The sequence below is a fragment of the Clinocottus analis genome, unplaced genomic scaffold (genome assembly GCF_023055335.1).
Source record: "Clinocottus analis isolate CAN_PGR_092001 unplaced genomic scaffold, fCliAna1.0.p SCAF_4, whole genome shotgun sequence".
NCBI classification, from domain to species: domain Eukaryota; kingdom Metazoa; phylum Chordata; class Actinopteri; order Perciformes; family Cottidae; genus Clinocottus; species Clinocottus analis.
The window spans coordinates 12,496,560-12,523,047 of NW_027176153.1; the positions used below are offsets into that span (position 1 = coordinate 12,496,560).

Here is a 26,488-nt window from a genome sequence, read left to right on the forward strand (position 1 = left end):
GTAATTTGCCTAACAATTTGGCATGTTGGCATGCGTAAAACAAAAAAAGTCTAGTCTTAACAAACGGAGATGGAAGCAACTGTCACATTGATTGAAACCGAGACTGCACAAAGGTTGAGATTTAACCATAACATAATGATACATAGACCTATTGCGGTGCAGTCATGTGGCGTCTTCATAGCATGAAAATACTGACAATACTTTTTTAAAGACAGAAATAATAGCCTAAATAAATCTTTACAAAATATTATAAATACTGATTTTTTTTTGTCAAATGTGTCTATATTATAACTATCTTGTATGAGTACAATTCAATGTTTTTTCTTCAATAATACGATTTATGTTCTGAATTAATTGAATTTAATGATTTATTACTGCCAGCTTTGCACGTTAAAACAATTATGTTTTTAAATCATAATTTTTATGTACTGTATTTTGTTTATTTGTAATACAACGTACGACGAAGGTTTTATGGATGCCTGTCATTTCCTAAAAGCATTTATATTATTGTTTTAATGGCACTTTAACCAATTGGGAATGACCTAGTTTGCGTTGCAGATTAAACAAAAAATAAATAAACCTCTGGTGAACTTTTTGAGAGCCGTGATTTCCGGTAACAGCGGAAGTCACAGCGGTGCCCTCAGAAATCCGTCCGTGTCGGAGCAACAATCACATCCAAGATGGAGACCGTTAACGCTGGACAAATGATGAGCCTAGCGGCTCTTCAGAGACAAGACCCGTACATTAACAAACTGCTGGACGTTACCGGACAGGTAGCTCTATACAACTTCAACTCCAAAGTCAACGAATGGGTGAGTTTGTTGGGAGACCCGAGACAGTTTGTTTAGCAGCGTGTTAAGCATGCTAGTATGTATGCTAACGCATGATTAAGACATTTGTGATCACTAAGAAATGTGTTAGTATTTGTCAAACCATCACATATCTAGATATGTGGATGTTTCCATTGCTTTGTCGTTAATACTTTAGTTTTCTTTCTAACATGTGTTAACGCTACCTGAGCTAGCTTAAGCTAGCTTGTGACGTTGGTTGCTATTATTCAGCACGTTTTGTATCAGCAGTTGTTGTTGTTGTTGTTGTTTTACACATGATGTCACGTATAATTTCAGGAGAAGACCGACATCGAGGGCACCCTGTTTGTTTATGCGAGGTAAGCGCGTGCCGTGTGGGTAACGTCAGTTCTCAAACACGAGCACCGTGGACGTTGTTTACGTGTGACAACGTTTTTTTTTGCGCACACGTGTAGGCCGCAGTCTTTGTAAACAAACATTTACTGCACACAGTGGTTCTCTATTAGACGCCATGTCATTGTTTATGTCCACAGTTAAGTTGTTTGTTTCACTAAATTAATCATTTACATACTAGCTCATGACTTTTAACTATCTACTATTGCCTTCCTTTTACATTCAGTTATTTTTGTCTTGATTTAACTTCATAGCCATCTTTAAGAAATTTTAGTAACTTAAAATCCAACTTGACAAAAGAATAAATCAGTTTATTGAATAACTAAATAAATTGACTTATCAATGATGAAATATATGTCAGTATCTGTCATGTATATACATTTTTAAAAGTGATTATTTACTGTTTTACAATATTTTAATTTAGATTATTATATTTAAAAGGAATGAAAGTCTAAAGCCTGCTCGTGTCAAGTCACAAGCAGGCTGTTGTAAAGTCTGACATGTGATGTTTCGTAATGCCAGAGAATTATCTGACAGCGTTTGTAACCTTTCCTCGTCCAAGGTCGGCCTCGCCTCACCACGGCTTCACCATCATGAACCGACTGAGCACAGAGAACCTGGTGGAGCCGATCAACAAAGACCTGGAGTTCCAACTGCAGGATCCCTTCCTTCTCTACAGGAACGGCAACTGTGAGTATTTTGTAGAATAAAAGCTCAAACAAGCAAAAAGAGTAGATGCCATACACTGAACCAAAATATTACTGTGTCAGGGTTTATTTACTGAAATTAGATGTCATAAGAGATTATTACTCAATGTAGGGATCCACTTTTTAAAAAATTTTTTTCCAATATACATGGTTGCTTGTGAGGCCCAATGCCAATAACTGACTAGTTTTAATATTGTTCCGTTTAAAATGCTGATTGATGATGTGATGACTTAATTATAAATCTCAGAATTGTTTGTCAGTGGAAATATCATGATGTTGTATTTGCTTTCTACCCAATCATCTGTTTTTGTTAGATTTCTGCTCAACTACCATAACACACTTCTGTATCACAGAAGATTCTGTCATGGAAATGTACACATTGTGCATATTATTATTGTTAATATTATTATTATGTCCTGCTAGTAAAAAGCTGTGTTGGCATTATTAACATTCAGTATCACACAAATAAAAAAATTAAATATAATATAATGGTACCTCTGAAAATGCCGAATAAACAACTGCCCAACGTTCTCTGGAACATCTCCTTTCCCTTCTGCTTGAAGTCATTTTGGCGTCTTGGAGTCGCACTGAGCAAGAAAACTTCTTCTGAAGCGGTTTTCCCACTCATGGCCTCACACAAGCCGATCAGACAACAACAGTTTCAGCTCGGTTCGGCCACAGTTAATATCATTCTGCATGCGGGCAATGGCCACAAAGATCCATCTGTTCGTTTAAAAATCCAACTACTTCTTGATATACATTTAATTATTTAAGTTGGGTTTTACTGATTGCCTTATCCAGATAACTGCGAATGCTGCAGTCAGAGCCCTTATCGAAACTGCTCCGCAGATGTACTTTGAAAAGAGTGATGAAATTCCTCAGATCTTGAGAAAGTAACTGACAGCGCTGCCACCAAGGTAATCTATTAGAAGTCTGAACAGGAGTTTCATTACGGCAATGAATAAGGAGTTAGATGGTTTTCCCATTTGTTTGCTTATCAGAAAAAACAGCATGGCCAGGGTCAACGTCAGAGTAGACTGCTCCCCTTTCGGACTTGGTTTGCCCCTCAGCCTGCCTGGTATGGAAGACATGATGTAATTTCTTGTTCGTATTCAGGCCAGAGCAGCTTCTCTGACGGCTTCACTTGAGTCCAGATGCTCTTGTTGTCATTCTTATTCCTGATACTGGGTTGATTTGTAGGTTACAGTTGTTGAAGATATTCCTCTGGTCTTGTTGGAGACCTTTCAAGCAGCGGTCGGTCACCTGGAATACAGATCTGAATAATTTTTTTTCTGATTGTGTCCCACCCTAGTGGACTGCTTGTGCAGTTCTTTTCAGTCCATTAGTGTTCTTCAGTAATGCAACTTGCTGGCTGAGGATCCTTTTTGTAGATTTCAGATGTCAAGTGGTCATCATGTAGAAAGTCTTGATGCACTCCTGTGAAGGTCCGGTTGTTGTGAAATATCTCCAAAATGGTTCAAAGACTCCTCCCTCTGCGTTGAAGTAGGAAGTTCCAAGACAGAACAATGGAGGCTGAGCACGAGCAGGATTTAAGTTTGATTCAATTGTCCAACACAGAGAGGATAAATTATTCAGAGAGACGGAGATAACTAAACATTATTTGAGTCTTGTCCTGGTGTGCATGCTGCCTGAAAACCGAGAGAATGGTGTTTAGAGAGACCAGTGTACTTGAGCACACACCTGTTTACAACTCTCCATATTCCCCTTGGCCGCTGTTGATGCTGCAGGGAGGCAAACACTCCGGTTGCTTGGTTACCTCAGCCTCTTGAGGGACCTTCAGTACACCAGTATTTCATCACATACGCACACAAATGACACCCAATCAATGTAGAATCAACTAGTTATTGTTTCAGCAAAAACTGCTGACATACCGTTTGGTTTTTTATTTTTACATTATAGTGTGCAACAAGTAGTCTGTTCCCTTTGAGTGGAGGTGATTATGGTGCATGTGCAGTCTGTCCAGTTGATATGCAGCATTAAGATTAATGATAATAATGCTTAAAAAGGTGCAATAGGCATGGGCATTAACCGTGGGTGTGACTGTGATGATGTGTTGTTATTGGTTAATTGTTCTATGTGGGAAGAGCTTCATCCAATGCCATGTTTTCTTTGCTACACATTGTAATGGATAATATTTGTGATTTTTTTTCTCTTTTGTTTCTCTTCTGTTGTGCAGTGGGCATCTACAGTATTTGGTTCTATGACAAGAGGGACTGTCACCGCATCGCTCAGCTAATGGTCAAGTAAGAAGCTGGACATGTATACACTGTATCTGTGTTTGGATGAGATGGAACAGGACATGGATGGCTCTGCATTATGTGTTATCTTAATAAGCAGCTCTGCTCTCATCACAAGGAGCATTTAAATCCACATTTGACGAAGCGCATAACAGTTCAGTGTTTACGCTAAATGTCACATTTTTACTCTCCCAGGATTGTCAAACAAGAGGCGGACTACGTCCAGAGAGAGTCGCCAGAAAGGGCAGTGCCAGGGAGGACCAACGGAGTGGCAGAACCGCGGCCCATCGACATCCTGGAGCTTCTCAGCAAAGCCAAAGAGGAATACCAGAGAGTGAGCAGGCAAACACGCAGAACATGTTATTTATGTTCTCAGATGAGCCAACATGGTTGCCTGTTATGTTGTTGTTGTATTTTTGTACTGGCCATCGGTATGATACAGAACCATTAATTGTCATTGCAGATTATAAAAAAACATGAACTTTGATCACAAGCTTGAGTAAGAATGTTTAATTTGTAGTTTTTATTCATTCATACATACCTTTTAACACTGACTTATGCGCTCTCTTAGGTCTGACTCAAGCGATACATACTCATGACTCTTGTATGCATTTATGAGGTTACAGTGGTACTGAATCTGTGATTACTTCTCACCATGAAGTGTTTGATTGTATGCCTTGTCCAGTTGCCAAACCTGCGTTTCTAGTCTATGTATTTATCCTCTGGCTCTTTCAGAAATGGCATTTTATTTCTGTGTGTGACGCAGGCTCAGGCAGGTGAACCAGATGTGTTTGCAGAGCCGAGTGTGAAAGCAGCTATCAACACCACAGTGCATGCGCACAGTGCACCACAACCTGAAAAGGTACAGGCATTAAACAAACGTCAATGCAAAGATATTTATTCCTTTATCCTGTTAACTCCTCCATAAAGCGACCAGAGGATGACTCAGAGGGGGTGCATGTTTTCATCTCAGGTGTCACTGTCACATATATTAAAGGAGTAATTTGTTGCAGAAATATATTATGTGGGTTATGTTGCAAACAGACAGTTAAAGTCATCCGACCTCCAGGTTTTATATGAGGCACTGGTCTGACATTCATTTTGTGAGCAGAAGAGAACAAATTTTTACGCATTGGTATGCAAAATGCATTATCTTGAACCAAAGAAAATGATTCATGATGGCGATGAGCACTGCCTCTTTGTGTTCAGTTTGAGGTAAACTGGAAAAATTAAGCATTTCACACATGATACTGATCTTGCCCGTTTAGGTTGGGTTTATAGTAGGTGGGTTTATTTTGGTTCCAGCTTCCAGTTTGCAAAGTACCAAACCTGTTAAACTCCAACCCGAACAAATCTCTCTTTTTTATTCTGTTATTAGACCATTCATAGTCGACATCTTACCTCTAAACCACTTGGCCTCACCTTATTATTCTCTCCTCGTTAGATTGTTTTTTTAATTATTCAATAAATAATTGCTTTATCCACAAAATACTAAACAATGCCCATCTTAAATCACATTGTGTGGCATCGTTATATTGCTATCGAGAGAAAATCAATCAACAGCTGTTTATGAATACATTTTCTGTCAACGACTGTTCAACTCTCACCAAAGCTCACACGTTTGTTCTTTTTACTCACCAGAGCTCTCATACGATGGTGAAGCAAATCACAGTTGAGGAGCTCTTTGGCTCGTCTTTGCCCAAGGACCCCCCTCTACCCACCATGCTGGCACAGAACACCACCACTGTTTCCAGTGACAGTGGCCCCTCCTCTGGTTACCTCCACAACCAGTCTTATCCCACTTCAGCCCACCAAAACCCGCTCTTTCCCCCCCATCTCTCAGCCCAAGACCCTGGGTCAAGTCAACGGCACCAAGTCCCTGGCCTGCTCCCAGCTCCATACGCGATCCACCCTAGCCCCGTTTTCAGGGCAGTGGTCCCGCGGTCTGACCCCCAACCTCGGTGTTCAGTCTCCCCTCTTATGGTGCTTCCAGCTGGCTCAGAGCCGCACGCTGCTCCGCCCGTTGCTGCAGCACCATCATCAGCTCCTACTGCATATTTAGGACAGGAGATACTCAACACTCTCAAAGCGGCAGTGCCCTCTGTGAACTCGGACATCCACAAGCCCATCCTCGCACCCAACTTCCTGCCAAGCGCGCTGTTCCCACCCCACAGCTTTCAGGAGCCCATGGGGAAACCGCTTCTTCAGCACAGCAGTGAGATGGGGGTTTTTTCTCAGCCTCCAAACCTGATCAAACCGATGTCTGTGAGTTCAACGGTTTTCTTTGCAGTAGTTTTTATGGATCTGTTTGCTGATATTGACCTCATCTTATAAACCAGTTAATTTAATTATTATCCAACGTATTTTTTTTTTTTCACTTCTCTCTCTGATCCTCTCCGTCTTTCTTTTCTATTCTCAGGCTGTCCCCATGAGTCCAGGTCTTGCTGTTCCAGTGTCGCCGATTTCTGTGCTTCTCTCCCCCAGCGCCTTCCAGCAGTCCATCAGTAAGACGCCAGCAGCATCTTCAGTGCTCCCACCGTCTCCCGCCGAGCCCTCCTGCGCCTCTGTAGGAGCTTTAGAGCCACAAGCAGCCTACAGCAAAACACAGCTTCAGGATACTCTGATTCATCTCATTAAGGTACACAAAGGGTGTAAAAAGAGTATTAAAAAACTCTTAAGACAAAGCTGTTCTTAACTTGGCATCACAATCTCAAAATGCAAAGATTCTAGTGTAAAGTTAAATGGTTGGTTCACTCAAATTACAAAAAAATAAAATCCTGGTCAAATTTCACAGTTTAGGACTTTCCCAGTGGCGTTATGAACCTAAAGCTGCCTTTTGACCAAAGGACCCAGTGGTTAAACTTTATTCCTAAATAGTACGGTAACTCCTGTTGGCAAAAAACAGTCTGTGTAACTCGTAGACATCTTCTTCCCCAGAATAGGAAAGGAACAGTGTGCAATTGGTATCCCAACAAAGTTTGTCCATATTCTTATCTTGCTCTTTTTTTGTAAGACTAATGGGTTGTGAACAAAAAAGGAGAGACTGTGGTCTTGGTTTTTTATGGACATTTGTGGTGCTCACATTATTGAAAAATGTGAATAATGTAATAGTAACTTGACTTTCCAACAATGTGTCAATGTTACTCTGGGTAATTTACAGACCACAGTCTGGTTCCAAAAAACAACAACAATTGACAACGTGGTAATAATCCTGAGTTACTGAGACCCTTTTTCATAAAAGAGATGCTGCTGTTAAGTTTGAAGGGCTTCAATGGGAATCAGTAATCTGTTATTTAGGCATATTAACTGTTTTTCATTTAGTTATGTTTCCGAATGAAAAGTAGAGTTCCAGTGAATGTCGTACTTCTTCTGTATTTGCTCACAGGTGTAGTTTGCTCATTCCTCTCTCGTTTACTTCCTCCCGCTCCAGAATGACCCAGACTTCCTCAGTGCCATTCATGATACTTACCTGCAGAGTTTGTCCAAGGACATCAGCAACATGAAGCTATAGTCAACGTCAACCGTCACCACATTCACCTTCAGTGCTGCGACCCCTCTGTGACCTTTGAAGAATCCTGAAGTTAGTGAGACTTAAAGGAAGATAACGGGTTTTTATGTCAAACCAGAACTACTGTGGGAGAGAAGGATGTGCGGCCTTCAGCTTTGATGTTACACGTACGGGTAATGTTAAGCTGTTGCTGGCTTGATTCCCTTTAGGACGGGCCCGCAGTGGAACTTTGGTGTCGTCAAATCATTTAACTTTTGACCTTTTTATGAAAGATGATTTTGCAGTTTGAACATTATAAGAATCGAAGACGCTGCTTCTCTAACTCATCTCACGTCTTTGGACTGTGGGAACGGTGAGGACACACAGAGACTGCTTGATTAGAAGATCCAAACTGTTGTGTTTTTTTGCAGACAAACTCTCTCTCTCTGTGTGGACTGCCCATTTTCCCTTTTCACTTCTTGAACCTTCGCCCTCTCAGTTATTGTGGACTTTTGTGTTTGTCTCTCAATGAGGAGGATTTTGTTTTCCAACCCTTGTCCAAGGAAGATGAAGAACCTTCGGTATTGTTTGGAGAGGCACAGCTGAATCTACGAATCAAGTCCTCTCTGCTGCTTTTGAAATGTTCGTAACAGACTGTGGCATAAAAACACACAGACAAACGCACAACCCAGCTTTCCTGCTCCTTGTCCTTTCTCCTCGCTCCTCGCTATCCCCGTTCTTTCTCCTTGTATGCGTCGTTCATTTCTCCTCAACCGGCAGAGCTCGGTACTTGATGTTCTTTGAGGGCAACGTAGAGCAGACAACAGTTGCGTTGCTTTTTAGGGACATCAGCGTTTTGGGATACTTCAGGAAGACACATTAAAGCTACGATTAATAAACTGAACCTCGGGATTCTGGTTCTGCAACAATGTATTATTGAAATATCACGAGAAAGAACATAGCTATTGATTTAAGTTAATCTTAACATTCCTACCTTTTTTAATATTACATATCTTTAAAAAAATAGGGAGCTGATGACTGATCGCTTCACTGTCTAAAAACAGTTTATACCAGTAATCCAAACTAATAATGAGAAACATAAACTGCCATCATTCTTTTTTCCAGGCCACAATAAAGTCTGAAGTCACAAAGACTTGAAGACAGACTTGTTGTTTTCTGTTGGGGGGTTTTGCAGTAAAAGGTTACTGCAGCACAGAACGTAGAGCCTCATCGGCCTCTTCATCACGTGCAACACTGAGTGGCTATTTTATGCTTTTCGTGAACAAAGGAAACTAATCTAATGTAGATCAGAAAATCAGGTTTCAAAGATTGTGGAGGGAAAGGTTTATATGTCTGGTGGGCATTTCTGAACACGCACACGAGTGCGAATAGATTTCATTCACCGTGTTCAGCACATACTCGATCATTAAAACACTTTAACAATAAAGTAAAAGCACAGACGTTTAGGTTTAAGGTTGTTCAGTGATGTTTGATGTCGATCGTCAGCTCATGGGTGACCCGTCTTTTTTTTTCACGAAATACCAAGTCATTCCAGATGGCAACCTTAGCAGAATACTTTTTTAGGTTTAACAAACATGAATTTCAGAGATTACGGCTCTCGTTGAATGTTTTCTTGCAGAATGTCATGTAATCCACATTTGGAGATAACTGAAGGAGTGATTATGAATCTTTGCATAAATACCTGTCTCGATGGTGATGCTACTGCTTTGCATTATGTCCTGCTATTTGAATGTATGTGATTACTTGCAGTATATATGTGCCGGCCTATTTTTCTCCTGCATATTCAAGTTGAACATGCTTTCAGTTCCAACTGTTGATCATGTTTTTCTTTCCCTTTTTGGATTTTGCAAAATTAACATTTAAATTGTGAAAGGACGACGCGTCCGCAGCCGGTGAGCAAATCAAATCGTTTGTACACTTCTTTGCCCTGTTTATTATTTTTCTGAAGTAATCTTTCCACAGTTCTGCAATGTGTTGGATGAAAAACATCACATAGTAAGAATGATTGAAATTAGTTGTTTTAATTAAGGGCCTATATTTAAGATTTTAAGGTTATTTTATGCTTTGATATAATTTCTTATTGGCCAGAGATATCATTTTTGAAAATTCTTTGCAAATTATAATATTGATTGTTGCCACTGTACATAGTTTGGTTTATTTTTGACTATTTTGGGATATTAAAGAATTGAAATAGAGTTGTCTATTTGTTTGCTGCTGTCTTAACCTTTTAAAAACCACCTATTTGTAGGCCCTTTCCTTAAAACGTGCATACAAAAACTAAAAAGGGTATACCTCTGCAACCACTACAGGGCTATGTGAATACCTTTTGTTATAATAAAAGGCTGCACATGTGAGATTTTGCTCAGATGTGTAAATACCAGTTTATATGTTACTGTTTAAGAGTAAGAGAAGATGAGACACAGCAAAAATATAAGGTTTCATGTTCGCCTAGAAAAAAAACACTTTAAGAACAATTATTTGAAGTGATGCAGCTGTAAGGTCTAACTCTAACCCACATCATAGCACAATATGTGAACATTCTCTCTGCAAAAGTTTACTTTGATAATGTGAAGCGGAACAGAAAATTTAGAGGGAGTTTTAGTACAAAGAACATGTTGGCGAGCTCTCCAAAATTTGCTTAGGGGCACATTTGCGCACATTTGTGAAATTTTTTTTTCTCATGTCCAAACCATATATTTTACTTGTTTATAACGTATGGTGTTCAATACATCCAAATACAGTTCAGGGCTTCTTTTTTTTAATCAAACAAGCTATGATTTATAGTTTTATAGAACAATCGCTCAGTCGGGTGGGTACTAAAAGGTTTAAACAGGATTTATTTAATCAAAATTGTCACATTTTCTAAAGAAGAGTCCTAATTTTCCAGTTTAGGAGTAGAGCATGAATTAAGAGAAAATGTAATTACATCTGGACAGATGGTTTCCTCTCTAAAGTGTGTCAAAGGAGAATTATGCACTTTCCGTGTTTGACCACCAGGTGTCACTGTGTGCTCACTGTGTGACAGTTGTAGCTCTGTTAACATTAAATTGTTAGCCGGTAGTATCAGGGCCATGCAGGGGTTTATTTAATCCGAGAACTTGATCTGTAATCCTTTCTGGGTTCTAAAGGGAGATATTGAATAACTAGGTTGCCATATGTCATTATTTCCTTTTTGGATTCACCCTCCCAGGTCCCCTGCTGCTCAAATACGGCCGCTAGTCTCAGGCAGAGTTAGAAGTCCCCTGAAATTCCAAGACAAAAGGTTGGTCCCCCTAAAATAAATATTTTTCTGACTGTGCCAAACCAAAACCACCTGGAAATCACACATGTGTTTGGCGCTGTCTGTCCTTACCTGAGTGAGAGTGCAGGTGTAGCTGTGCACTGAAGGAAATCAGGTCAGCCTCCATGGGGGAATGTCATTAAGGTAAGATTACTGTCATTTGTGATCCTTTTGCAGGGCACCTTTCCCTGCTGTCCGTGTAAATGCAGTGCTTCACAAGACACTTTATTGTTGAAAGAGAGATCGGATCATGTTACTCTTGACTGTCTGATCTTAAACCTTTTTATGTCCTTCACATCAGAATATATCGATAGACCCTCCACAACTCAAGTCAAACATACCGTATCAGTCTGCACTTTTGCTAACAAACCATATTAACTAATAGTAGATGTGGTTTCTTTGTGATATCTGTGCTCACTATGACCGTTTACAGTGCAACACATGCACACAACACACTTTGGTTATTTATAATATTGTATTCTTCAAAGTTGTTTGCATTAATAGCTGTTCCTCTGTTTCATTTTACTCCTGAATGTTCAGTTTGCCTGAGCCTCCCTCACCAAAACGTCACTAGATGAAGCTCTGGGGGTTGAACCCATGTGCGTGCGGCCTTGGTCTCAGCCCAAAGCCCTCCTACTATGTGCTTATTGGTGCCCGTGCATGACAGTTTGCAGTAACGGTCGTCTGCTTTTAGCCCAAGATTAGCCATATTCATAGGCTTTGCTTGCCAACACGCCCCCTCCCTCCTTCTCTGTCTGTCAGGCTCAACACCACTGTCTCTTTTTAACCCCTGCCATCGTCCGCTGCGCACATATCGTCTTTTATTCTCAGGACAGCAGACCGTGGACTTTTAACTCTTCACTCCATTGTTTGTGCTCTTCTTCGGTTCATCGGCCACATGGAGGACTACCATAAACCCGACCAGCAGACGCTGCAGGCGCTCAGGAACATCGCCACCAAGCTCCGGATCAACTCCATCAAGGCGACAACTGCAGCGGGCAGCGGGTAAGAGGAGGGACACGAGAGATTAAACCCAGCTGGAGATGTATAAAACAAGGTTATTGTCCTGGTCCAGCTCAATATGGTTCATGCACTTGTCTGTTTTAAAGGGCACAATAATAATTAAAAAGTAGAAACGCTGGCTAGATTTTCCACAACACGAGCTTGTTCTGATGGTGTGACTGGCTCAGCAGTATAGAGCATCTTATGCATAATATCACAATTCCTTGCCAAAACCAAGGAACTTGACATTGAATTATTCTTATTCATATATTCTCTGATCGTAAAACAGGTATGTGCCAACGTGCGCTATGCGTAATTTACGCACTCTGTTGGTTTTTGGTGCAAAGAGTTAATTACTTGACATTTTTGCATCTGTATTTCAGAGGGTATTAAGTTCGTGGGCGCAATGAGACATATGCAATCACATCAACAGCCGTGTTTTGTATGGCACCAACAGCCCTTCAAATTGTGAAATATTCATAATATCGTGTCTGATTTGGAGGTTCGACATATTTTGCTGCCGGTGCGTTCCGTTCTCCTGCAACTCTTCGCTCACTTAGGGATCAATTATATAACGGAAGACCAGCAGGGACGCGGTCGGTTTGTGCGTGATCCCGCGCGTTCAGCCCGCGGGTCGCCGTGGTGTGAAGAGGCAGCGGAGCGGGACCCGGGAGCGCACGGACGCGCTTCCACACATCTGCCACGCCTGCGTGCGTGCGTGCATGCCTTTGTGCGTGCGCCGGTGCGGCCTCTCTCCCAAATGTCAAGCATAGCTACGTTCAAAACGGGACGAATATTCTCTGGTGAAAAATGTCAACATAAAATCCGAATTCACAAACAGACTGCAACGTTATTGGAGTGATAGAAAATACAAGAGTACAATAAAAAAAATTATAGGATGCATGGAAGTGTAACTTCTGCGTGCCTTTCAACGTTCAAAGGTGACCAATTACAAACATTATATTTAACGATAGCTCCACTTTTCAATGTCGGACATGCTTCGTAAAGGGCTGTGTGAACAAGACGTTTCAGTTTAATCACTGATAATAAAACCACGTGTCCCATATTTTATTTATTCCATTTTTTTTTTTTTTTGATCGACCTGGCATTTTTTCATTTCCTGTTTTTTTTCGCTGTTTTTTTATTATTTGATGTCGTTTTTCACTTCAGGAGAGTAAGGAAAAGGCCTCCATGGAGGAGGTTGTGAGGTGGTATTGGCATGTGATTTGAAAATAAAGAGAATAACAACATTCAAGACAGAAAACCTCACCAAATCCTATTTTGTGTTCAATTGTCGTGACTTTAACAGTTGAGACTATACTGTGAATCAAGCCTTTGTATTCAAGTGTATACATTGTGTGTTCAAGTATGAGAGAGAAAGAGAGAGAGACAATGAGATGTCCTCCAAATGGTGTGTGTTTGAGAGCTACTGCGCATACTAACTGATAAAGTCAGTCTCACTAGCATATTGTGTTTCTTGTTTAACTCTCCGACTGCAGTTGGTCTGGCATGACCTAACGCACGAGGTCCAAATTGACAAAGAGTCAAGCTCCACTTCCGATTGACACTTTGTTTCTGCCTTTTGCATGTCTCCTCTGCATCTGTGTGTGAAGTGTATGCTCTGAACATAGCTTTCAACAACACAAACATTACGCTTTGAATCCGTCGCTGTGTGTCTGATCCCTCTCTCTCTCCATCATTTTGTTGCAGTCATCCCACATCATGTTGCAGCGTGTCAGAGATTATGTCTGTGCTGTTCTTTCATACCATGAAGTACAGACCTGAAGACCCCCGTAACCCCAACAACGATCGCTTCATCCTCTCCAAGGTAAAGTACACACACATGGCGAGGTGTTTCTTTGATGCAATGCACTCGAACACACACACACACACATGGGACATCTACATTATTTACAAATTATTAGGTGATGCATATTAGTAAAAAGCTCATTGAAAATGTGCATCCAGTTTTTAGTCCACATGCATGTTTTCCTGATTCTAGTGTTTGATGTCTCTAAGGTGCCAGAGGCAAATTGCACACTTTATGATGCCAAATGTCACGCCTAATTGGACTTGCGCGCAACCACTTTAGAATTCAATTTTATTCTTCTGGCATTTTATTCAAAAGAAAACTCTTGGGAGTGTGCAAGAAAAGTAAACCTGAGGAGAAAAATGTAAATTAGAGGCGCAAAACAAGATCTTATAGTCCAAAAACACTGACAAGCATTTTATAAACTCTGAAGGCAGCTCCAACAAATCAGCTAAACTGCATGTGGCCCTAAACTCTTAACCATTGACCTTTCACCTCGACCTCCTCAGGGCCATGCAGCCCCCGTGCTGTATGCCGTGTGGGCGGAGACTGGCTACCTGAAGGAGAATGAGCTCCTCAACCTCCGCAAGGTGGACTCCATCCTGGAAGGACATCCTGTGCCGGTGAGGTGACGTTCAGACCTGCAAGAAGTTCTGAGTCTGAAAGCAATTTACTCCAACATAGCATTACTTGTGCATTAGGAATACATTAGGAGACTGACACAATCATCCTGTGTTCATTTGGGGTTCACTGGTATTGTGACAGTAGAGAGATGTTGATGTGAATTAGCACGTTGGAATCTTTCAGATTTGACTTCAGAACTGTTTCCTGATCTCTTTTCACAACTCAAAGATCATATTGCAAACGACTTTGCTTTCTGTGTCTTTCTGCATGTAGCCATCTGTCAAACTATTGCCATGACATAACCAAGAAAAATATCCCTGATATACTGAAACTTTTCAATATGCAACAATTTAAGATAGTTACATTATTCCTGAGAGAGATGGGATTATATTTCGAACAGTGGTTCCTAAACTGGGGATTGAGACCATCCAAGGGGTAAATAGGATGGGGAAAAATAATACTAAATACAGTATCTTTATGCAACATAAAAAAAATAGGTTTCCGTTTTCTAGTTTTTCTTCAGTCTTTCCCGCTAAGATACTGGATTGTTTTATTTTTTCAAGTTGAAAAGTTTGTGAATTTTTACTTCATAACATGTACCGGTGCACATTCTGTGCATATGGAGACATGAACACATTTACACAGATGACAGACAAACTGTATGCACAAAGGGAGCTGGTGACAGAGATGTTCTTATGTGACAAAGATGCTCTGTCCCTATCTCCTTTCTCCTGTGCTGCAGACATTAATAAGACACTGTTCACACAAACCCAGATACAGACACGCTGCTCGTCACAGACTTCATGCTTTCTGTGTTTGAGCTCTCCTGCAGTCTATAGAGTGAGATGTGTGTATTTGTGTGTTAACAGAAGCAGCAGTTTGTGGATGTGGCCACTGGATCTCTGGGTCAGGGGCTGGGAGCTGCCTGTGGAATGGCCTACACTGGAAAATACTTTGACAAGGCCAGGTAACATGCACCAAAGAAAAGCGCGCACACACACACACACACACACACACACACACACACATCGTGACTCCGAGACTCTCCCGAAATGCAAAAGACATTGATGAAGGAGCACAGCAGCCCTGCTTGCATCTGCACATATTAAGGTAGACGGTATGAAATTATGCATGATACATAATGCACACTGCAGTGAGCGGTGCTGACATGTAACATTTCTGCCTTTACGTTGGGACCAAACCGTCCCTGACAGTCCTGGTGTGGGTTGACATTTAGATCAATCAAAGAGAGCTAGATCTGACCTCTGATCAGTTAACCTTCATATCCAGATGAGTGAGGCTATGTGCTTAGTGATCCGAAATATCTCTGCGGATAGATCAAGAGCTAAACAAATCAGTGATGGGGATTATTTTGTTTCTTCATGAAGATACAATTCCATTTCATAGATTTCATAGAGAGATAAAAAAAAAATGTTGCTGTTGTTGAAAAACAGTGTACACTTCTGCAGCTGCTTCTCTTATATTTAAGGTTGACGCTTTCAAACATGCACAGTGGCCATCTATCGCTCAGCTGAATGTTAGCAGTGTTGCAGATGGGTCCTCGTGCGTCTCCTTTGTTCTCGTGCGATCTAGAAAGAGCCACATGGTCTCCAGGCCAACAATAGAGAGAGCGTAATGTGAATGCATGCCATTCATATTTTCCTCGAAAACGATGGTGCAAAAGTGTCAGAGCTGAACACAGGAACATAGTTTGACAAATATAATGTGGACAGAACTCCAACGGCAATTCTCTAAGTTTTAACAATTTTGTACACATAGCAGACGCAGTGAAAACAGCCATTCAGGGAACGCCGTATTTTCAGAGTGTGTCGGCGGCCCTCGATATCTCTCACTCTGCATTCTGTGTGCACTCGATTGTTTCCGCTCTAATAATCACACATGCAAGGGCACAGCCCCTCCCCTCATCGCTATGCCTCACCCTTTACTCTCATCCTCTCACCAAAAAAAAAAAAAATCTCAATCTAATCCCCATGCTTCAGTTGTATCTATGTGTGCAATGTAGATTTTATTGGGATGCGATTGTGAACACTGTGTGTGGTTGAGTGTGCATGCACACGGGTGTATGCAGATTGTCACACTAATGCGCTGCAACATAACGGCTCAGCACTCGCTCTAGAAGGACGCATCACTGGTTTCATAACACAATCTGAGACACAAACTGCTGAATGGCCAATATATACACAACCTGCTCTGCAAGATCATTAGGAGCAGAGCAGCAGGTATATGTCACACTTTATGTTATTTCTGTCATTAACTAACAACCAAACTGACGCTCAGCTTCTCTGAGGGTGTGGTTTTATTAAAAATTAATACATGAATGAACCTGTCAACTACACTTATCAACAGACCCGGAATAATTGACACTTCTCACTGCTTCACGCTTGTGTAACTCTGGTTCAATAGACTGCAGTTGTAAATATGAGCTTATCGGATCAAGCATATGCAGGATTCCTCCTCAGGCTCGTTCAGGCATCGCACCAAACCCAGAAGAGAAGGCAACTCATCACTGAGCGTCTTTGTCTGGAAGTTTCATCTCTGTAGTTTTGTGTTGGCAGGGTGTAATTGTGTGGGTGGCAGAACATGTGAGGTAGGTGTGCGGGTGGACGGGTTTGGGCTGTTGTCTAGAAAGGTAACGCCTTGTCTTAACCGGATAAAAGAGAAGCGCGCTCCTTCACGCTTCCTGAGGGATTACTTTGCTGCTCCAGCTGAAGCGCTGATCAACCTGCTGCAGTTCTCCTGACGCCCTTCAGACTGTGCTCTTGATACCGCGGTGGTGTCATCTTTGGCACAATGTGTTACAGATTATCACAATCTGCTATTATTACCAATGGCACTTGAAAACCTTAGAATTAAAAAAATAATGAAGATTAAGACGACTTTATAGTCTACGTAACTGGGATCACTCGTACATATCGTATACATGTAGAACATTAAGTGCAGCAAATACCTGAAGGGTGAGGCTTCTATATTTTAATACAATGATGTGAAGACGTTTTTGTACAAATCTGAAGATTGCTCCCAAATATGGTCCAGCTATCTGAAGTGGCTAAAGATGAACTGATTACTGAGATTGTATAATTAATTCAACTTAGTTTGGAGAGAAGCCGTACCTTTCTGATCCTGTTGTTTCTTTGAGCCAATAAGATTTTCAAAATGTAAAACAATATCAAATAGGACAGTTACCTCTTATTGTATGTCTAGTACAAAACTGAAATACATCTTTGTGCTATGTTTAAGAGACTTTAAATGATGAACACAAACTGGCACTTTCTACCAGATTCAATGCATCTGTAAATATCATGACAGATAGTTTCAGCAGACACATTTCAGAAACCGACCGTTAAAGATCAGTCAAACTGGTCATTCCTGTTTCCTCTCTACCTCTTTTCTCTCTCTTTCTCCATCTTCACGTCTGTGGAATTCCTCCTTTCTTTTTCTTCCCTTCTCCCTCTCTCTTTTCTTTTCTGTGCCGTTTGTATATTCGGGGTTGGAATGCGTAGTGTAATGCGACGCGTCTCAGCCGATCTTCCAGCTTTAATGAGAACGTGTCTATTTGACCGGAAAGCTGTCAGGAGTCGTTACACTGCAGGAGCAACCAGTGAGGATGATCAGAGCTCAGCGGGGTGTGTGTGTGTGTGTGTTTAGGTGTGAGGGTCAGCTGTCACATTTAGCCCTATAGGAGGAATTAGAAGATTGTGGGGGGTAGGGGCCGGGGGGGGGGGGGGCAATAGGGAAATGGAGCTGACATGGAAAATGATCTCTCCTATTTATTCATCTCTTTCCTCCTGGTCTGTCTTTATAGGCTCTGAATAACCTAAAATCTCTCTCTGGTCATAGCTATCGGGTGTTCTGCCTGCTTGGTGATGGAGAGATGTCCGAGGGCTCGGTGTGGGAGGCCATGGCCTTCGCCTCCTACTACCAGCTGGACAACCTGGTGGCCATTTTGGACATCAACCGTCTGGGTCAGAGCGACCCGGCTCCACTTCAGCACCATGTGGAGAAGTACCAGCGACGCTGTGAGGCTTTTGGGTGAGCAAGGCGGAGTCAGAGGGTGAAGCTGGGTTGGTTAGAGGATGTGAAGTTTGTGTTCATCGGAATGCTGAAATGATTAGACAATTACTTGACCGCAGTGGTATTTTTCCATGAATATAACAATGTTGTCATTCATATAAACTCAACCGTAGGACTGCATTTAAAGTTTGATCTCCTCTGCTCTACCAGATGGCAGGCTATCATTGTGGATGGCCACAGTGTGGAGGAGCTGTGTAAGGTGCTGAGTCAACCGCGTCACCAGCCACTTGCCATCATTGCCAAGACTATCAAGGGCAAAGGCATCCCAGGTACATAACCAGGCACACATGGAGTGATCCACACTATGAGTACACAGTATCAGTGTGGTGTAGAGTTCAAGTCGGGTTTTTACAAGTTTTGTTTCTTTTTTTAAATTAAGAGCAGACTCAACAAATTAATATGAAACAAAATGGTGAATGAAGGATGTGAGCTGTCATGGATCAAAATGACCTACTTTTACACTGTCATTATTTTGTTTAGTTTGAAAGTAGATGTCTTTCTTACTTAATCGCACAGAACATATTTCAAGTAAAGGAATTAAAAACTATCATCACAAGCAAGTTTTTTTCATAAGCTTGACACTGGCCGTGTATTGCTGCTTACCGGCTCCAACAACCTGTTTCTAAATGATGACCTGGTAAAACGGCGGCAACTCACAGGGAATAATATTTCTGTCAGAAGTGTTCTTGACTGCCTTGGGGACCCGCCGCCAGTGCAAAGGGGCGCTAACTCGCTGTAATCCAGGCAGCGCTTTAGTGCTTAAGCTGCTGCAGCAGAGTAATCCCTCAGAATGTGTAGGATACACTCGCAGCCTCAGCCCTTTGTGCTGGTGTTGTGATAATGATGAGGGGCCGTGTGTGTGACCATGTGTTAGTGAGATTAAAAAAATTAGGTTGGTTTAACAGCATCGTGTGTGTGTTTATAAGAGAGGAGTATGTCTTTGTATACATACGTTTTTGTCAGATATTGTGAGTGTTGTCATAAGCATGTGTGGCCTCTTGATTCTAATCTTATCTTTGAAGTAGCCTGTTGGGACCCACTGAAGGGGAGGATTTTTATGAGTGTGACAGCTGGCCATTGTTTATTTTATGCACATGCATAAATGTAGAGAAGATAAGTATGCAGGATATGAAGAGGAATTTGTTTTACAGAGATTGATCTAAACTTCATTAATACCAAAAGCACATACAAGTCATCTCTTAAGGTCCGATGAGTAACCCAAAAAGGTTGTTTTGTATTCCCTCCACTCTGTCTAACTGTAAAAGGTGTATTTGTTTGCTCCAGCCTTCAATGTGTTTGTGTTGTTTTCAGCGGCTGAGGATAAAATGGGCTGGCATGGGAAGCCCTTGCCCAAAGACATGGCCGACAGCGTGATCAAGGAGATGCAGAGCCGCGTCGTCAGCTGCAACAAGCGCCTGTATCCTTCTCCGCCCAATGAGGATGCCTCACCTGTCAGCCTCCGCAACGTCCGCATGCCGAGTGCACCCAGCTACAAACTTGGAGAAAAGGTGTGACAAGTGGTGAAGAGATGAGCTCAAATGTTTTTACTCGTATGTTTTATTGGCTTAAACTAATAAATTGATTAAAATCGTCCACAACAGAGCTTTTGTATCTTCTCCTGATTGGTTGTCGGTTTGTCTCTTTGTTACCAGATCGCTACGAGGAAGGCCTACGGCATGGCTCTGGCCAAGCTGGGCCGTTACAACGACCATGTGGTGGCTCTGGATGGAGACACCAAGAACTCCACCTTCGCCGAGCTCTTTAAGAACGAACACCCCAACCGCTACGTGGAGTGCTACATCGCAGAGCAGAACATGGTGAGAATGAGACGATAGGGCTCCAATTAGATAGCTGGAGAGGTTTGGGATCATTCGAGCTCTTAAAACTTACATTCAATAAATACAAGAAGGGCATTTGGGCAATGTATGAAAGACCAGGTTAATTATATTTCCTGAGTATGAACATAAATATATTGTCTCTTCTGACCCCTCGAGAGAACGTATTGTGCTAGCAGCTCTGAGCTAAAGGTTAGCATCAGCATGCTGACAAGCTGATGCGTGGCAGGTTTCATGTTTAACATGCCCTCCATCTTAGTTTAGCATGTTAGCATGCTAACATGCGTTAAGGAAAACAGTACAGTACAGCTGAGGCTAATAGGAATGTGATTGGCAACACTTGTTGTATTAAGTCACTTTATTGTGAGACTGGAGCGTTTCAACAAATGTTGCTGTCGGAGTTGGGACCTCTTCAGACTTTTAAACTTTTTAAACTCCAATGCGCATTGGAAGAAGGTGAAGCTCAGACTTTTTTTTAATAAAAAACAAAGTAAAACATCATGGTTAGCTTAATACAAATGTAGGGATCTACAAATTCTGCAGCATTTATTTTCTTTGTCCACGAATGTCGGCACAACATTTTTTGCCAACTTTTGCCGTTTATTTTTCCCTCCTCCTTTCCCCTCCGTCCTCCCTCTCCCTTTCTCTTGTCCTGCAGGTGAGCGTTGCAATGGGTTGTGCCGTAAGGGACCGTAACGTGGTGTTTGCCAGCACATTCGCTACGTTCTTCACCCGGGCCTACGACCAGCTCCGCATGGCCGGCATCTCTGAAAGCAACATCAACCTCTGCGGCTCCCACTGCGGTGTCTCTATCGGTCAGTTCCTGTCTCTCTTTTCACCAATCATGACCTTAAAGTGAACCGCTAAAAGGTCAATAGTTAGTTCTTTAAGTCCTACTTATACATAATTATCAGTATAGTTATACAGTTCATTTATGGTAACAGTAGGTGGAATTTGTAGGGTTTGGAGGATTGTATGATGGCATGGAGATGAGAGAGCGAAGACAAACATGATGTGATCACTGATGTTTGTTATCAAACGTGTAGCTACGTGTAGGTCCACAATGTATGTCAAATGAAAAGCAATCCAAGCTGTCTGCAGAATATATTTTTAAAAATTGCTTTAATTTCACTACAACGTGGGTTGAAACGGCCCTTAATATGTCTCAGTTTGAATTTTTCTGACCCCAAACCTTTTTTCCTGAAACTTCTCACCACCTCTGATATCCATCTTCCTCTCCTGTTATCAGCACTCCCCCTCCTCCCCCTCTCACTGTCTCTGTGTCATGGAGGTGATGACAAAACGGCCTGATTCTTTTTCACCTCCTCCTCCTCTTCCTCCTCCTCCTCCTCCTCCTCCTCCCCTTACTCCTTCACCTCTCCAGGTACATTGCATGTGCACCTTTCCAGACTGAATGCATGCCAGTCTGCCAAAATGTATTTTCCAGTCTCTGGTAAACATACAAGTCTCGCTGTGTGTTGCTTGTCTGTTTGATGCTGAGCTGTGTGTACATTCAGGTGAGGACGGGCCCTCTCAGATGGGTCTGGAGGACCTGGCCATGTTTAGGGCCATTCCCACGGCAACCATCTTTTACCCAAGTGATGGTGTCTCCACTGAGAAAGCTGTGGAGCTCGCCGCCAACACAAAGGTACCCATAGTCACCCTTTAAAAGACATGAACAAGATTTAAAAATGTCATCCTAAAAAGAGCATTTGTAAAGGTTTAGAGCAGAATGAAAGCTGCATTATAGAGTATATATGTATGGGATGCAATCTTTCACAGCTTCTGGTACAAATATGGATGATTTCCTGTTTGTTTCAGGGTTTGTGTTTCATCCGAACGAGCCGCCCAGAGAACTCCGTCATCTACAACTGCAATGAGGACTTCCATGTTGGTCAGGCTAAGGTTTGTAGCAGCGTTTTATATGTCAGTCAATCTCTTTCATGCGCTTTGAACTTTTTTCTGTTTATACTTCATCATCACGGATGACTCATCTGACTGGAGTGTGCATGTTTCCATTTGGAGTCCACAAACAAATATGTCTTCACTTGTCACTCAGGTTGTGTATAAAACCAACGACGACCAGGTGACTGTGATCGGAGCAGGAGTGACCCTCCACGAGGCTTTGGCGGCTGCTGAACAGCTAAAGAAAGGTATAAAAACAGACAAAATCAAGAAAACTAGCCATTCAGCATTAGAGTACACAGTCTTTATATGAACCATGAGTTGGACTAAGGTGTCTCCTCCACCTTCCTCTCTCCCCAGAAAGAATTAACATCCGTGTGATTGACCCGTTCACCATCAAGCCCCTGGACTCCAAGACCGTCATCGACAACGCCAGGGCCACCAGAGGACGCATCATCACAGTGGAAGACCACTACTATGAAGGTGAGGGGCTGTGGATGAGCTCCACAAAACAAAACAAATGTGGAGAAATGGCTGGGGTTATTTTCTTGAGATATTCTTAAAATAATCAAACAAAGTGCATTTCAGCAGACAACATCCAAGGTTCAACTCTGACCTGTCGCCTTCGTCACATGTTCGTGCCCGCGGGCACCGATCTATCAACCTCTTTCCACTCAGACCAATAGATACAATTAAAAGTTTAAAAATGTAAACTTGTAATTCATTTTAAACCTGATTTGAGAACCACTGGGAAGCCATTTGGTGAGAATAATTTTAGTTTTTCTGCATTGTAAGTCCTGAAATAATGATTTTTTATCTGTTTGATTAATATTGAAATTCAAGAAATGAAAATCAAAAGTAATCTCAATTCCCAAAAGGTAAAATGTCTGGTCACCAAACGTTAGTACATAATGTCACATGAACTGATGTTGTGTAATATAAGTTGTGATGGGTCTCAATAACAATGGAAAGTGCCACTCTACTACAGTCATCTTCTGAACCGTGTCCAAATTTCAAACCAGGACAGTCCCATCTTCGTGGATCGCACGGTATTAACAGGAGAGCTCTAACTAGCCGGCGTAAGAATTGTTATGCAGCTGCTTGCATGTTTGTGCTCATGAATACAAAATGCCCGGAGCAAAGGACAGAGGACAATCTGCAGACAGACACAGGAAGTACGAGGAAGCTGGAGTCTAAGCCAGGGAAGGGAGCGAAGAGCAGCATGGGGAGGGGTGGAAGAGACGTATAGGGAGAGAATAGTGGTGAAAGTGGGTTTGATGGGATAGATGGGGGATACAGAAAAGGTAAACTGGATTTTAAAAAAACTGTGGGGGTGGGGAGAAGTGGGAGGAGCTGGGAGAGCTTGTCAGGGTTTCTTAATTTCAGCCCGACCTTCGGGCTCACGCTGACCTACATACAGTACCAGCATGACAAAACCGAGTGTCCTGAATTATCTCTCTCGTTGTGTTTGTTTTTCTGTCGTCCTACATGTCGTTGCGTTCTCTGCTCGTTGACAATACCTCATGTTTGCCATGATATAGACAAAAAAAGTGTCTCTTACACACACACACACCTATATTTTTAGTAATCTGATTAGTTTATTAAATGTGAGTGAAAATGTTTTATATACATACACACACACACTTGTTTTTTGACAGACGGTAGTATCCAGGGAACAGGGGGTTGTGGTGAACAGATGGGTAATTGGCATTTGTCCCTCGTCACTCTCTCATCAAGCTCGCACACTGTATGCCAGCTTACCATCAACCACAGGATGGGAAACATTTAGCAATAAAGGACTATGGATATGCAATAATTCCTCTCTTTTTTTGAATTTCTCAGCTTTAGTGTTCAGTCAGACGCGTTTGAATGACAGTTTGGATTGAAAAGTGAGACAGAGAGGAGAGGATAGTGTTCAGACGGGGTGAACGTAAGGAGTGAGATAGTTAAGGTAGGGCGTCGGCCGTCCTGTCAGTCCACATCACATCGCTGTAGAGCTCAATCACTCGTAAAGCTGCGTGAGATTCAATATGACAGAGGAACCAATGAAAAGAGTTGAAGAGAGAAAATCTCATAAAGACGTTGTTTGCCTGTGTGATTTGAGTGAACAGTCGATAGTTCTGACTGCTCTGTGTTCTCACTCCTCAGGTGGTCTCGGTGAGGCAGTGTGCTCCGCGGTCGTGAACGAGACCGGCTTCACTGTTCACCGCCTGGCGGTTTCTCAGGTGCCCCGCAGCGGCAAGCCCAACGAGCTGCTGCGAATCTTTGGCATCGACCGCGACGCCATCATTCAAGCGGTCCGCAAGGTGCTCAGCAGCTCCGCCAACGCCAAATAAGATGCCGCAGCGGCGGCAGCAGCGGCGACACGTATGGGAAACGACTCTGTGGTTAACTGGTGAGCACCATGGAGACGACAAACAAGTAACCCAACACAGAAGAAGGAAAAGCACTTCTGGCCCACTCGCGCTCTCCTCTTCGTAAAACAATCAAAAGCAAAAGTTTAAATTTGGAAAAAAAAGTTAACCCAGCTTTTCTCTTTTAATGTCATTGATGTGGTTTTGACACCCCAGATTTCCCCCCTTTAGTTTGTGTAAACACGCCTCTTCCCTTCACAAACTCACGTCCACACCTCCACCCTCTAACCCCTTCCTTCCTCCCAGAGAAAGTTCTGGTACTGCTGTAGTGTTTCAGTGAAAGCAGTGAACGTGGTTTGGAGTAAAGTCTTTTTTTTAATAGTTTCTGTGGATCCCCTCTCACTTCTTCGGCGCAGCGTTTCATGCGCCTGCGCCCAGTTCGACTCTTTAAATCCTTCCCACTAGACCCAGCAGGGTGTGGAGAAGCTCTGGTTTGGTCTGTTTGAGCACTGACTGTTTTTAACCCCAACTTGGATGGGACTGCTTCGCACCAATAAAGGGACGGTTTCTTCACAACACCTGTGTCTGAGGTCTTTCTTGTAGGTTATGGTGTCATGATGCAAAGGTCATTTTTTTATAGTGAAAGAAAATTGTTCAAAACCTGCTTTCTTTATTTTTGCACAAGAGCAAAGCAAACACTGCATAGCACTGTATTTAGCTAAAGAAAAATAAAATTCGCATTCAATTAAATGTACTCTATATTTAGAATATGTTCACCTCTTTATCGAGCCGTGATGAACCGTAAGTGTAACTTGTCGGAAACGCCACAAAAACCTTATTGGACATACATATTCCCATGATTACACTTATTTTTTATTTTTGGGGTATTTTTTCAACACATGACTTCTTTTGACTTCCTATACTATGACTTTGTTTTGACTCAATACATCATACTTTGACTATTTTTAATGACTGTTTCAATATACTTTTACTTCTTTTACTTTTTTCTCACGTGACTTGGTACTTTTCTTGATATACTTTACTAAGACGTATTTTGTACTTTTCTGTTTTTGCCTTTCTAAAAACGTTTTCTGACGTACAATACAAGATTATATACAATACTTTTTTATTACTTCTTTGTGACTTCTTATGAAATATTACTTCCACATAGACTATAACCTTTTTTTTGCATTGACCTTCCATGTCTTCCTTTCATGTCTTCTTATGACTTTTCTTGACAAACAATAGTATTATTTTCTCAAAGTTTTTTAAAACGTACTGTATGACTTTATAACTTTCTACTATAACATTTTATGAAGTTTCTTGACATACACTATGACCGTTCGACATCAAACACCTACTTTTCTGATTACTTTTTCTTGTCCATTTTCAAAAATACTGACCTTTTACATTTATGACTTTTAATGACAGTTCCCGTTCAGAATGAGTGTCAATCATGGCTGTATCTGTGAAACCTTTCAATGTACTGAAACAAGCGAGGGCTTTTTATTGTTTATTCTATTCAGCCAACATTTTAATTTGTAAGAGGAAGACGGAAGACTTTTTTCTTTTTTCTTTCAAAAGTTACAGAGTCACTCCCTTATGTCCTGCCTATACATCTAGTTTAAAGCAGGTATGAGATAATGAAGATCAAATATTGGTTTTGAGAGGTCGAGGCATCCCCAAGTCGCTGACGGGCACAATAACAACACCTGTGTCTGAGTTGTCAAAATGAAATTATGCCTGACAAACTCCTAAATAAAATATTTGCTTTAAACAATTATTGCTGTGAATGAATTGCATTAAACTATGAATTATTAGTCTTTTGAATAGGATGCAGCAATCCTAAAGACTTGGCTAACCATCTCTGTCCAATCATTAGGGACAGTCATGCAGAATAAAATGACTCAT

The 26,488-nt window shown here is 41.7% G+C and overlaps 2 protein-coding genes across 3 annotated transcripts; both read left to right on the top strand.

Moving 5' to 3' along the window:
- The first annotated feature begins 517 nt into the window (after window positions 1-517).
- dcp1a (decapping mRNA 1A) lies at window positions 518-9,937 on the top strand. Its single transcript, XM_068597482.1, has 9 exons — window positions 518-812; window positions 1,128-1,168; window positions 1,765-1,892; window positions 4,107-4,173; window positions 4,363-4,501; window positions 4,934-5,029; window positions 5,809-6,432; window positions 6,587-6,805; window positions 7,598-9,937. The coding sequence occupies exons 1-9, from the start codon at window positions 681-683 to the stop codon at window positions 7,676-7,678; spliced, it is 1,527 nt and encodes a 508-aa protein (XP_068453583.1). The 5' UTR covers window positions 518-680; the 3' UTR covers window positions 7,679-9,937.
- A 1,787-nt stretch (window positions 9,938-11,724) lies between these two features.
- LOC137800356 (transketolase-like) lies at window positions 11,725-25,122 on the top strand. Of its 2 annotated transcripts, none has more exons than XM_068597520.1 (14): window positions 11,725-11,960; window positions 13,668-13,785; window positions 14,277-14,390; window positions 15,261-15,358; window positions 18,250-18,441; window positions 18,634-18,752; window positions 19,795-19,991; window positions 20,136-20,300; window positions 20,977-21,133; window positions 21,836-21,966; window positions 22,140-22,223; window positions 22,378-22,471; window positions 22,584-22,706; window positions 24,372-25,122. In XM_068597520.1, exons 1-14 carry the CDS (start codon window positions 11,854-11,856, stop codon window positions 24,557-24,559), a joined length of 1,887 nt encoding a protein of 628 aa, XP_068453621.1. In that variant the 5' UTR covers window positions 11,725-11,853; the 3' UTR covers window positions 24,560-25,122. The 2 variants fall into 2 exon arrangements, with proteins under 2 accessions (XP_068453621.1, XP_068453622.1); XM_068597521.1 differs by having other exon boundaries at window positions 15,267-15,358.
- Window positions 25,123-26,488: the final 1,366 nt, after the last annotated feature.